A 14,014-nucleotide genomic window follows, 5' to 3' on the forward strand; every position below is an offset into this window, starting at 1 on the left:
CTATTTTCATAATCTCCCGACAGTTTATCATTAATAAACGGCATTCATTAATAAACGCTCGAGGTAAAGGGGAGACCAGAAGAAGTGGTTCTCCCTTCCGACGTGTCGAATTCGATTATTTCTCATCCAGGATGCTTTACGTTAAAATTATTATCGTCACACTATTCTGACCCTTAGGACTGTCATGATTTGTCATTAAATTATGTTTTGTCTCCATCTATTCCTGAATTATATCTTACGGATGTTTGAAGTAAAAAGAAAATCTTGGGGGCGATGGAAGACGCTCGGCGTTTTCCGGCTTTCTTCGGCCTTCTTCGGGTGCCTCCTCGGTACTCGAAGATCCTCCAGGTGATTCCTGTCGGTACAGGGAGCTCTTAATTACCGGCCGTCGGTCCCTTCTTTGCCGACGAATCCTCGTGGGGCGCGGAAAGGACGTCGCCACTTCTGGAGCTAAAGTGCTCCGTCTCGTTCGGGGGATACCTCGTGTCTCCTGGCACCTTTTTCTCTCATTTTCTTTCTTCCTTCGGCCTCGAGGCGCCATTCTCGCGGCCCTTTTCGATAATCGACTCGAATTCATGTACGCCACTGCCCGTCGGTACTCTTTAATTACTTGGGCGCGAGTTCTCGTTAAAATTCCCGCGCAATTGGCTCGCTGGTCCAGTGGAACGTTCACGGGTCACCTGACGAAAATGGAAGTGTAAATAACTGTCGTTGATAACGCGTAATCGCCTTGTTTACACGCCGGATCGCCGTAATAATGTTTACGGATCGCGAGCCCCGTAATGAAATCCCAGGCTCGCAGGGATAATTCCTGAATTTTGGAAAATTCCTCGATGCGCGTTTTATTCCCACTCCCTTATGCCAGTTAAGGGTCTTATGGTTGTTTATTACCACGTAATAAATTGTTCGAGGTTATAGAACTCATTGCGACGGTTTTAATGAAGAACTTTTGCGAATGATCTGAATTTTGTACCGACCGTTTTGCAGGGGTTGTAACACGGTTCTTTTGGACATCTCTGGAAGGATGGAAGGGAATATAAACAACGTTGCTATGTTCTCGGGTTAATCGTTCGAAATACAAATTTGCATAGAGAAACGGTGCTGCGTCTTGGTTCCCCTTCTTTCTTCTTCCGGAGCTCGCTTCGTTCTTCCTTGATTTCTCGGTTGCGCGTTTTTCACTTCCTCTTATTCCGGTGTCTTCGATATTTCCTTGATTTCCTTGACTTCCAATAGTGGCCGTAAGTAGTAGTCCGGTTTTTTTCGGGGTTTATTTCGGAGTGGTAGATTTTTTTCCCGAGGTTCCTCGCGTCGAAAGGACGCCATCTTGGAAATCCTGGAAAATGGAGAGAGAAGGATACCTCCCAGTCAGTGAAATTCGCCACCTCCGATAATCGGAGGTTTCCGGTTATTAGAAATTCCGGGCGGCACAGGGCGTTTTCGCAAACCGCGGGAACTACGGCGATAATAAGCGGGGAGAGAGCCCGGGATAAAAAGGCAAAAGGACGGAAAAAGATGGCGGACGCGGCGGGAAAAGGGAGCGGGAATTGACGAAGGAGTGGAAGGAGAGGAAGCCCCTCCTCGTCCGGAGGGACGGGGGTGTTATTGGTCCGGGTGGGCAGAGTCGGGCGAGTTTTAATAACTAGTGGGACCGAAGTTACTATCTGGCAAAGGTGAAATCTAAAATTCATTAAACCCGATACCGAGGCCGCCGCCCGGCGCTCCGGTAATTCGTAAGCGGCGAGGCCGGCCTCGCCTTAATGGCGGATCCTTTCCAATTCGCCTTCCGATGGTAGTTAAACTCGAATCTCGAAGGAATCGGCCAGCGTTATGTCGCTTTACGAGAGGATTTTCCGACTTTTTCCTACTTGGCCGCCGAAGAGTCTCCGATGCGCGGCCCAAGATGGCGGCGCAATATGGCGGCGCCCGTCCGACCTCAAAATCCCGATTCTACTTATTGTTAGTGCACACTTTTGTTCACCTATCTCGTAATATCCCTGGACGAGATCTACGCGATTTCACTTCTCGAAATGGTGGACGCCCTTTGTATGTACAATGTACTACAAGCGGCGCCTAGTATACCGTGAAGCGAGAGACGAGAAAACTTCCTCCGGGAATTCAGATCGAGATCGGCGAGAGGACTCGCCAACTTCGAGATTAATTCCCGGGTTTTTGCCAAGGCGGAGGCGATCCCCGGCCGGAGAGCGTTTCGTTCCCTCCGAACTTTATAGCCGATGTCGTTCGAGTTATTGCTAATAAATATTTATATCCGTTCGTGCCTCCACGCTCGACTTGTCGGATTCGCGGCCCGAGTCGCTCCTTTGTGAGCCGCCTTAAGCTTTGCCTTCCCTCGGAACGACCTATCGGGAAGTCGTCGAAAACTCGCGCGCGATTCCTATTTACGCTTCCTGGTCGAAATTTCTTATTTAACGCGGTGTATACGGGATATGGGGGAATGTTAATCATTCTTTCTCTGTCCCAGTGGATCTTCTTCAGATGCTGGAGTTCAACGTCACCGTCTCGTTTCCGGCGGCCTCTCTGTTGACTGTCATCCTAGCGCTCGTCGGTAAGTCTTTACATTCAGATTTCTATGCCACTATCGATTTACAAAAATTCTGAGGTAAGTACTACCCACAACGTAAGTACAGAAATTAATTCAAGCCACTGTCGCAACCCTAAGCCATGGAAGAAAAATCTTGAAAATGGTCATTTTAAAGTTTTTGACATTTTATTCATTATCGCACTCGAGGAATTCTAATTGAAGAGCTCTTTGAGCAACTAAATAGGAAGAAAGTCTCCCGAGGTTGTTTTCTTAATTGCGGTTATTTTACTCATCTTTATGAAATCCGTCCTGACGATCGATCACATGACGTGCGATCGTAGATGTTTATGCCGGACGTCGTATTAAAACGTCAAAAAAATTCTGAGTTAAGTACTACCCACAACGTAAGTACAGAAATTAATTCAAGCCACTGTCGCAACCCTAAGCCATGGAAGAAAAATCTTGAAAATGGCCATTTTAAAGTTTTTGACATTTTATTCATTATCGCACTCGAGGAACTCTAATTGAAGAGCTATTTGAGCAACTAAATAGGAAGAAAGTCTCCCGAGGTTGTTTTCTTAATTGCGGTTATTTTACTCATCTTTATGAAATCCGTCCTGACGATCGATCACATGACGTGCGATCCTGGATGTTTATGCCGGACGTTCTATTAAAACGTCGCCGAGCAGATATATTAATCGAGACGTCGCGTCAACGTCGGTTTAAGTAAATTGCATCGGTCGAACGGCGCCGTGACTCCGTATAAACTGCTCGTCAATGGGACGAAGGATCCATTTTAACCCTTAACTCGTGTTAAGGTGAAGTGAAACATCCTTCAAATCAGTCGATTCGAATACAACACTTTTTTTTAAGGGTATTAGACCAAACTGTACGAAACTTTGACACATCACTGCCGATCATCTAAGAATTGTCCCGTCACATTAAAAATTTGGATTTTTCAAAAAACTGTTTTAACTCGGTCCAGACCAGAACCAAAATGGCGCCGAGCTCTGATATTTCGATCAATATACAATTATCGAAGGCTCTGATATGAGAATCGAAAGGGTCAGGACAATTTTACGACAATTTAGAACACTCTGGTAATCGATAAACACGCATTTGAACGGGATAAAGGCAAAAAAAGTGCGCTTCTTTGCTAAAACGATGGTAATACGAGGTCTCGGAGTGAAAATTTAATTGACCTGGAAATCACAGATGGCGCAGGGGGTCCCTCCGCAGTCAATTAGGGCCCCAGAAGTCATGAATCCAGAGGATTTCTGGAGTTTTACTTCGATTTCTTTATAATAATTGTACGAAAACGACAGGTCGAATATGCCATTTGGTACAATACCCAATATAATTCGACCCAGCTGTCAATATAAAAACCAACGTCGGCAACGTAGGCATTTAGAAAAATCTTCTTTATCGACGTTGATCAAGTTCCTCGACGTGTTGCACTTCACCTTAAAGGGTCAGGAATGACCCTTCGCAGTGAATTTCCTGAACTGACTGAAGTAACGAGGATTAAAACGTAAACGGGTAAATCTGGAGGATAAAGTTGCAAGAACATATTCCAGTTTGTAAATCCGTAGGAAAAAAAAAAAAGTGTCAACGTGTCAGTCGCGGTTTAAGTAAATTGCATTGCATGTTTTACCCCTTATCTCGTCTCGAGGGGTGAAAAATGGCCGTTGGCCCCGGATTTCTAGGATTTAGTGGACTAACGGAGGGAGCTAAGGGTTAGAGAGGCTTCGGGAAGAGGCGCGCCAAATCCGGGGGATACATAACCTCCAATTGGTACAAGGACCGTTATATTCGACCCCGTGAAGCGAGTCGCGGCACTCGGGGGGATGAATCGTTAAAGTCCTCTCGAGCGACTCGACGCCGGCGGAGGTTCGGCTCGGTTGCGGAGCTCATCGGCGGAGACGGTTAACGGTTAAAGGGGATTTTGCATAAATTTCTGACGAAGGCGCAACAGTTGGGCAGACCCACCCCCTCGGCCCCGCGCGAGTGGAGGTGGCGGTCCGGCATCGCGAGGCCCATTTCCATTCCCGGCTTCCCGGATCCTCTCTCGACGCCTCTCGCGTCCAATCGAGTCGTTTCCACTGCGATTTTCAGTGATACGCGTATATGCGTGTACATATGAGTACATGGATATGTAATTCTCCCTCCTAGCTGCAAGGGTTTCCGCTCGGCGGCGCCACCAACGAGGTCGTTCGCTCGTTCATCCCCGGGACATTTTAAGAACCCCCGTTTTACGCCTCTTTATTCCAAGCCGTTTAAGGGACTCGATTTTCAGGCACCCCTTTCAGTTTCCCTCCATCGGGTGATTCGAACAACGTCGAACAAAGTCTAAGGACCCCCCGAAAAAATTGCGTTGAGGTTAGATGAGTCATCTCATGAATGTTTTTTTTTTATTAAAGGATCGTTTTATATGCTTACGGATACTTTTCGTCTCAGCGGGTATTCTTTCAAGGGAGAGGTTAAGGTTCCTTGCTGAGCCTTCTTGAATTAGTCCGAGTAGCTTTTGTCGCGGAGTTTTCGTGTTTTCTACGTCGGTTAAGGTGAAGTGAAACACGTCGAGGAACTTGATCGACGTCGATAAAGAAGAGTTTTCTAAATGCCTACGTTGCCGACGTTGGTTTTTATATTGACAGTTGTGTCGAATTATATTGGGTATTGCACCAAATGGCATACTCCACCTGTCGTTTTCGTACAATGTATATCAAGAAATCGAAGTAAAACTCCAGAAATCCTCTGGATTCATGCTTTCTGGGGCCCTAATTGACTGCAGAGGGACCCCCTGCGCCATCTGTGATTTCCAGGTTAATTAAATTTTCACTCCGGGACCTCGTATTACCATCGTTTTAGCATAGAAGCGCATACAACACTTTTTTTGCCTTTATCCCGTTCAAATGGGAATTTATCGATTACCAGAGTGTTCTAAATTCTCGTAAAATTGTCCTGACCTTTTAGTTTCTCATATCAGAGCCTTCGGTAATTGTATATTGATCGAAATATGAAAGCTCGACGCCATTTTGTTTCTTGTCTGAGCTGAGTTAAAAAATGTTGTTCAAAAATCCAAATTTTCAATGTGTCAGGACAATTTTTAGACGATCAGGAGTGACGTGTCAAAGTTTCGGACAGTTTGGTCTTTTACCCTTAAAAAAAAGTGTTGTATTAGAATCGACTGATTTGAACGGGGTTTCATTTCACCTTAAGCGTTGAGGTTAGGTCCGCCGGATCCGAAGTTCCTCCCGGTGAACCAGCAGCTCCTTTGTTCCGGGAATGTGCGGTGCAAGTGTTAGGTTAGGTCGCTCACGGTGTACCTTCGGCAGCGGGTGTTGACTATGCATCAGGGTACACGACGCCACGAGTGGCGCCGCCATGCGGGCGATTGCGTCAACCACTTGCGATTCACTTTCGCCTCACGTTTCGACGAACGACGTCCGAATCGGTCGGGACGCGCCATAACGATTTTCAAACAATCTACCCCGACCATCTCGACGATGAATCGGGATTAATGCGAATCGAGGGATCGAGGAGAGTGCACGGAAAGTACTCGAAGTATATCGAAAAGCAAGATGGCCGCCGCACTTCGGCGACCCGCCGCCAGGGCGCGCGACCACTAGTTGCGCTCGGCGCAACAAAGCAAGATGGCGGCGGAGGTGGTAAATTTCCGGCCGCGGAGGGGAAGTTGTTATCCGGAGTAATAGGTTCCGGTTCCTGTGTCGCTTCCTGCCCTCCATCCGTCATCCCGCTCTTCGGTCCCGGATTCCCAAGATCTCGGCAACCTGTCGAGTCGTTGCCTCCGGTTAAACATATCTTTCTCCCCCTTTGCTTCCCTTTCTTTCTTCCTTTCTCTCTCGTCGGTCCTATCTTCTCCTTCGCGGATGAAAAATGGAGGGCCGGCCACTCGAGTGCCCGAGACGGAAACAGAGATTTCCCTGATTAAGTGTAATGATAGTGATAAGGGGATTTCTCGTTTAAGGTGAAGTGAAACCCCTTTCAAATCAGTCGATTCGAATACAACACTTGTTTTTAAGGGTATTAGACCAAACTGTCCGAAAATTTGACACATCACTCCTGATCGTCTAAGAATTGTCCTGACACATTCAAAATTTGGATTTTTCAAAACAATTTTTTAACTCAGTCCAGACCAGAACCAAAATGGCGTCGAGCTCTCATATTTCGACCGATATACAGTTATCGAAGGCTCTGATATGAGAATCGAAATGGTCAGGACAATTTTACGACAATTTAGAACACTCTGGTAATCGATAAACTTGCATTTGAACGGGATAAAGGCAAAAGAAGTGTTGTATGCGCTTCTTTGCTAAAACGATGGTAATACGAGGTCTCGAAGTGAAAATTTAATTGACCTGGGAATCACAGATGGCGCAGGGGGTCCCTCCGCAGTCAATCAGGGCCCCAGAAGGCATGAATCCAGAGGATTTCTGGAGTTNTTGTATGCGCTTCTATGCCAAAACGATGGTAATACGAGGTCTCGGAGTGAAAATTTAATTGACCTGGGAATCACAGATGGCGCAGGGGGTCCCTCCGCAGTCAATCAGGGCCCCAGAAGGCATGAATCCAGAGGATTTCTGGAGTTTTACTTCGATTTCTTTATAATTACTGTACGAAAACGACAGGTGGAGTATGTCATTTGGTACAATACCCAATATAATTCGACCCAGCTGTCAATATAAAAACCAATGTCGGCAACGTAGGCATTTAGAAACATCTTCTTTATCGACGTTGATCAAGTTTGTGAAGCTTTTCCCCGAACTGGGTGTACCGAATAATTTCAAACTTTACAATGTCAATGTGGAGGGTACGAAGAAGGTCCCGACATCCGTGAAATTTCATTTTTTTTTTATATTAAATTTTTGAAATATCCACGAAGTAACGTTTTATGAACGAGGCCTCTTCGACGCCTCTTTCACGCCACCTCAAGGGTTAATTCGGCGCGGTTGAGAAATGGAGGGTTCCTCGCGATCGGGTCCTTCTCCTTCCTGGAGAACGCTCGCAAATTGGAGAACATTGTCGGGAGCGAGACTGGGTATATTTCCCCAGGAAAATTCGAAAATGTATGCCGCGAGTATGTAGCCTGGGCCATTAGTTCCCGGCGAGGTATCGTGTCTGCTTAAAGGAGGAACCTCTTGCCCTCGGGGCTCGCCCTTGTCGCAACAGGTCTCCGCCATTTCGGTACCATAATTGCTGCTGATTCTCGTTATCCCGCTCGTCTCTACTCCAGGTCTTTCCCAGTACTCGAAGATGCTTTTGCACTCTAACCTCCGAACAACTCGGGATCCACCCCGATTGTCGCTCTTACCCGAATTAAATTTTCGGGGAACGACCTCGAAGTTGATCCCGAGGAAAGAACCTCTCCACCTCTTCTCACTTCCCTATCCTCCCTCTTCAAGGTTCTCTATTGGAATTTGTCCCAAAGATTGCTATATATATATATATAAAAATATATATATACATAAGTAACCAGCGATAATTTTCTTATTTCCGGGGGGTGCAATTTCCAGGACTCGAAACAAGTTGTTTTTTTTTTTTAATTTGGTGCCTTTGGGACATATTTAAGGTGAAGTGAAACACCATTCAAATCAGTCGATTCGAATACAACACTTTTTTTTAAGGGTATTGGACCAAACTGCCCGAAACATTGACACATGACTCATGATCATCTAAGAATTGTCCTGACACATTAAAAATTTGGATTTTTCAAAAAAATGTTTTAACTCAGTCCAGACCAGAACCAAAATGGCGTCGAGCTCTGATATTTCGATCGATATACTATTATCGAAGGCTCTGATATGAAAATCGAAAGGGTCAGGACAATTTTACGAGAATTTAGAACACTCCGGTAATCGATAAATTCGCATTTGAACGGGATAAAGGCAAAAAAAGTGTTGTATGCGCTTCTATGCCAAAACGATGGTAATACGAGGTCTCGGAGTGAAAATTTAATTGACCTGGAAATCACAGATGGCGCAGGGGGTCCCTCTGCAGTCAACTAGGGCCCCAGAAAGCACGAATCCAAAGGATTTCTGGAGTTTTACTTCGAATTCTTTATAATTATTGTACGAAAACGACAGGTGGAGTATGCCATTTGGTACAATACACAATATAATTCGTCCCAGCTGTCAATATAAAAACCAACGTCGGCAACGTAGGCATTTAGAAAAATCTTCTTTATCGACGTCGACCAAGTTCCGCGACGTGTTTCACTTCAGCTTAAAGGTCGATCCTTCGTTTTTATCGCATTATTTTCATTTTTTCGGTATTTCATGAGTTATAATTAAAATTTTAATCGATCTCTCGTACTTAGGTGTGCATCTCGGTATCTTTGTTTCTCGAGGGCCGCGTCGCGGCGGCCTCGCGAGTCGTCCTGGGACGCGGGGGTGCGGAAGAACGGCCGCGCGTTACATCAGGACGAGTTCGCGTGAAATCGGGCGGGCGCCGTTTCACGTTTAGCGCCCCCGGGCCGGCTGAAAGGCGGTTTTGCATAATGGAACGTCAAGTGACGTACGCTCGCCGCGGCGCGACGCCCTCGCGCATCGATTACGCGCGATCGGCCGCCTAACACGCCGTGAACGCATCTCGCCGATGGCGGCGGCTATCTTGCCCCCCTTTTATTTCGAGGCTCGATGGACTCTGCCTGTTTTTCTATTTTTTTTTTAATTTCATATTTCAAACTCGCCGTGAACGCATCTCGCCGATGGCGGCGGCTATCTTGCCCCCCTTTTATTTCGAGGCTCGATGGACTCTGCCTGTTTTTCTATTTTTTTTTTAATTTCATATTTCAAACTCGCCGTGAACGCATCTCGCCGATGGCGGCGGCTATCTTGCCCCCCTTTTATTTCGAGGCTCGATGGACTCTGCCTGTTTTTCTATTTTTTTTTTTGATTTCATATTTCAAACTCGCCGTGAACGCATCTCGCCGATGGCGGCGGCTATCTTGCCCCCCTTTATTTCGAGGCTCGATGGACTCTGCCTGTTTTTCTATTTTTTTTTTTATTTCATTTTTCATACTCTGCAGGCAGACACATGTTTCTTCGATGATTTACAGTGGATCCTGAATTTCCTGGACTCTGCCTGTTTTTCTATTTTTTTTTTATTTCATATTTCAAACTCTGCAGGCAGACACATGTTTCTTCGATGATTTACAGTGGATCCTGAATTTCCTGGATTCTGCCTGTTTTTTCTATTTTTTTTTTATTTCATATTTCAAACTCTGCAGGCAGACACACGTTTCTTCGATGATTTACAGTGGATCCTGAATTTCCTGGATTCTGCCTGTTTTTCTATTTTTTTTTTATTTCATATTTCAAACTCTGCAGGCAGACCCATGTTTCTTCGATGATTTACAGTGGATCCTGAATTTTCTGGACTGCCTGTTTTTCTATTTTTTTTTGTATTATTTATTTTCTATTTACTCTTTATTTTCTATTTATTTTTTTTCTATTTACTATTTACTATTTATTTTCTATTTCCCTGTACAGCACCCACAATGCCGGATTCTAGTCCAGGAGTTTTTTGGTTTTCCCGAACGAGCTTTAGCCATGATCTGGATTTTTTTTTTTTTCTGGCGATTCTAGAGAAAATTTGGGGAATTTTTTTCCTGGCAATTTTTGCGGGGGCCTCCTCGCTGCGAGGACCTCTTCTCCTCTCGAGGACGACGCTCGGTCTCCGTGGCGTCGCGTCTTCGCCTCGGCGGAAGTTAAGACCCAAATTCCTGCCTAATTAGCTCGTTAACGAGGCTCAGCCGATCGAAGGCGCAGCGGAGCGCACTCGGCGCCGGTGCGTTTCCGCTTCCGGTGGAGGGCCGCGATAGAATTCGAGTTCCTCCTCCGGGTCGGTGATTCGGTCGGCGAGGTCGAGGCGAGTCGGGGAGGGACTCGGGGTTGTGTCAACACGGGGTATCATCGATCTGTATGATACCGCGCGCGCGTATGGCATACGCGGGGGTGCGTGCCCCCTCGCCCCCCCCCTTCCTCCCACGCAACCGCAGCGCGGGGCTCCCGGGTTCCGTGGGACCCGGCGGGAGCTTTTGTCAACGTCCGATCTTAATTTCGGAAATTTCTGGACCGATTGCCCCTTCGACGAGGGTCGCCCTCGGGACGTCCGGGCAATATCGCATCTTCCCACGGGGCGCGGCGGCCCGGCTAATCGCGACTTTCTCGGCATCCCTAGGGAATCGGCTCGCTCCAGGTCCTCCCGATGGATCCTTCGACGGCAAACACGGTCCCGGGTTTTCCGAAAATTCGCCCCACCTTGGTCAATATTCCCGAGTACTCCTGAATAGTTCTCGAAAGAAAATGATCTCGGTGCCCCTTAACCCGGATTTTTTAATCGTACTCCAAAAAATCTCCTTGATATCCTTCGGTCAGAATTTTTTTTCTCAAATGTCTTCCTCGATGTTCTCTGACTGGATTATCCTGGATTTTTCTCTTAAGCATTGCCCGTGTAATTTTTTGCTCGTGATTTTCACTGGATTTTCCTTCAGAAAATTGAACCTCTACCTTTAGACCGTTTTCTAGGCGTGAGAAAATTATTAAATAAAATTCACCGGTATCGCTTGGCCAGAATTCACCGGTCAGAATTTTTTTTTCTCGATGTCCTCCGACTGGGTCGTCCTGGATTTTTCTCTCGAGAATTGCCGGCACCATTTTTTTGTTCGAGATTTTCGCTGGATTTCTCTCCGGAAAATTGATCCGCTACCTTTAGACCGTTTTCTAGGCGAGAGAAAATTCTGAAATAAAATTCACCGGTCAGAATTTTTTTTTCTCAAATGTCTTCCTCGATGTCCTCCGACTGGGTCGTCCTGGATTTTTCTCTCGAGAATTGCCGGTACCATTTTTTTTCTCGTGATTTTCGCTGGATTTTTCTCCAGAAAATTGAACCTCTACCTTTATACCGTTTTCTAGGCGTGAGATAATTTTTAAATAAAATTCACCGGTATCGCTTGATCTGGAGACACCGCGAGGAAGCGTCTCTAGACATTGTCAAGGTAATGGCGAGTCTTGAGAAAAATCCTCTCTCGTCTTTGGTTAAAAACCCGTCCTAGTCCCCCCTCGTAGTGCCGTATATCACGCCTCGGATATTTTCGATATTTCATTTCGCCCACCCCGCGGTGGACGCGCCGCGGCTCGATCAGGGTAAGCCGCAAGGTTGGTGCGTTTGCATAAATTGCGATTCGATCAAAGCCAGGTCGGTTCGGCCGAGCCTAAACGCGTCCGCCACGTGTGCGGTCACCGGGAAATATTATGTCCATTAGTCGGCGCCGCCCGGGCGGAATTGGTCCTCGACGCGGTGCCGATGACACTGGACCAACAGTCCTCTTCGAGCACCGATGCCCCATTGTAGCCGACCTGGATTAAAAATCGGAAATTCCCCCTCGGCGCGGGCAATCCCCTTGAGGGATTCCCCTAGATATCAGGGAAAAATTGCGCCCTGCGTTTCCGCTCCGATTTTCACTCCCCATCCCTAGACACGGAAAAGTAAAAGAAAACCTCCCTTATCACGACGTAACCATAAACACTTGAAAATGGACCAGAGAAATATTTCTCCGGGAAGATTTTTCTTGTGGTTATCCCAGGACTTGGCTGCCCTTATCAGATAAAAGGACTACCGTTGTTTTAAGGAAGTAAGTCGGTCATTATTTCTTCCTTCTTCTCGCGCGCGTCCCGACTTACCTGGATTTATTTAGAATCGTTCCCGAGGTGAGTTCCCAAAAATCGCCGAGCGTCCATCCCGAAGCACGTGGTCGTTCGCTCTTGACTCGTGTCATGCCGCGACGCGGAAGTGCAAACGTTTTTTGCCGTTGGTAAGATCATTCCTCTGACATGGTGAGAATTTTATCAGTGATGCATTTTTTTATGAAAGTGCAGAATTATTATTTTTTTTATTATTTTTTTTTTCCCCCAAGGGAAAATTCCGGATGTACAACTTGCGGATCAGGAATACCTGGGAGAAGCAATGCTCGTCTGAAAAGTTACTCCGTGGTCGGTGCTCCCAAGTCGCATTTTACAGAATTTTATCAACGGTGCATTTTTTAATGAAAGTGCATAATTATTATTATTTTTTATATTTTTTTTTCCCTCAAAGGAAAATCCCGGATGTACAACTTGCGGATCAGGAATACCTGGGAGAAGCAATGCTCGTCTGAAAAGTTACTCCGTGGTCGGTGCTCCCAAGTCGCATTTTACAGAATTTTATCAACGGTGCATTTTTTAATGAAAGTGCATAATTATTATTATTTTTTATATTTTTTTTCCCCCCAAAGGAAAATCCCGGATGTACAACTTGCGGATCAGGAATACCTGGGAGAAGCAATGCTCGTCTGAAAAGTTACTCCGTGGTCGGTGCTCCCAAATCGCATTCGCGCCGTACGTCACGTCTTTTCGCGGTCGGTTTCGCACCAAAGTTCGCTCCTCTCTGCATAGTCTATGCAGGTTTTGATAGGGACGCGGTGACGTCGCGGATTCACAGGGTAATCGAGTTCCAACTCGGTCGGGAATGATTTCGACAGTTTTCAGGGAGGCTGATTCGCAGGATGACAGAAACGACCTCGTCCGTCGCCATTGAATGGTCAGGTCTTCCCGTAAATCTCGCGATCTATATCCCCCAATAGAATAATAATTCAATAATTCAATTCCTAAATTACTCTTACCACTAATGCAATTCTCAGCACCTCGATAAATAAGTGGTGACTGCATTACTTCGGTAGATAATAGTAAAAAAAAAGAAGAAATTATCGTTTTCGCTAGTGACATACAAACCGCGATTTATTTCGACTGCTGATAAAAAACTACATTTTCGTATACAGTTACAGGGGAGCATTTTTGTAGATGCGAAATTGGAATGTGTGTATCTTGAGAGAGGCGATTGTTACGCGATTTGCAATTTTCGAACGAGAAATCCCTTTGCAGGTTTTTTTTCATTTTTTTTTATTTTTTACCTGTCCTCACCCGGAGCAGGAGGGCAGCGATAGGTGCATCGGGAGGATCGTAAAACTGGAATCGCGTACACGAAGGGCCGTTTACGCGTGATCGATCGTCGACCAGAGCATTCCCTCTCGCTCTTACCGGCGATCTACGCGTCTCTCGTCATACTTCATCAATCCCGACCGACCGCGAATCAGTTATGAATATGGGCGCAAAATTCGACACCCCGCGCGGCCACTCGGAAAATTGCTCGGACCCCCGTAATTCGGTGACAGTCACCGAGGGAAACCGCCGACAATTGGGTTTGCGGGATCACGGGAAGACCCAGGGTGTCGCGATGACGGTGCAGCTGCAGCCGCACCTCCACCTCGCCCCGGATACTCCATAACTCGCCCAATTGCTCCAGATACATCTTTCACCCTTAAGGGGATGTGATAGTTACACCTAAGATGTCAATTCCTGAAACTTTTCTCGAGACATACCGAGCAGTTTCAATATTACCCTATGAACATGGAGGCTA

General features: G+C 46.3%; 1 protein-coding gene across 3 annotated transcripts in view; it reads left to right on the forward strand.

Moving 5' to 3' along the window:
- Positions 1-14,014, forward strand: part of LOC105696302 (membralin) — a 77,998-nt gene that overhangs the window by 20,063 nt on the left and 43,921 nt on the right. For all 3 annotated transcript variants that reach the window (XM_012418681.2, XM_023433217.1, XM_012418682.2), the window contains exon 9: positions 2,480-2,563. In XM_012418681.2, the coding sequence (XP_012274104.1) occupies positions 2,480-2,563 (84 nt within the window). The remainder of the gene's footprint in view (positions 1-2,479; positions 2,564-14,014) is intronic.

This window comes from Orussus abietinus, unplaced genomic scaffold, assembly GCF_000612105.2.
Source record: "Orussus abietinus isolate OABI.00-Male unplaced genomic scaffold, Oabi_2.0 scaffold37, whole genome shotgun sequence".
Classification (NCBI taxonomy): Eukaryota; Metazoa; Arthropoda; class Insecta; order Hymenoptera; family Orussidae; genus Orussus; species Orussus abietinus.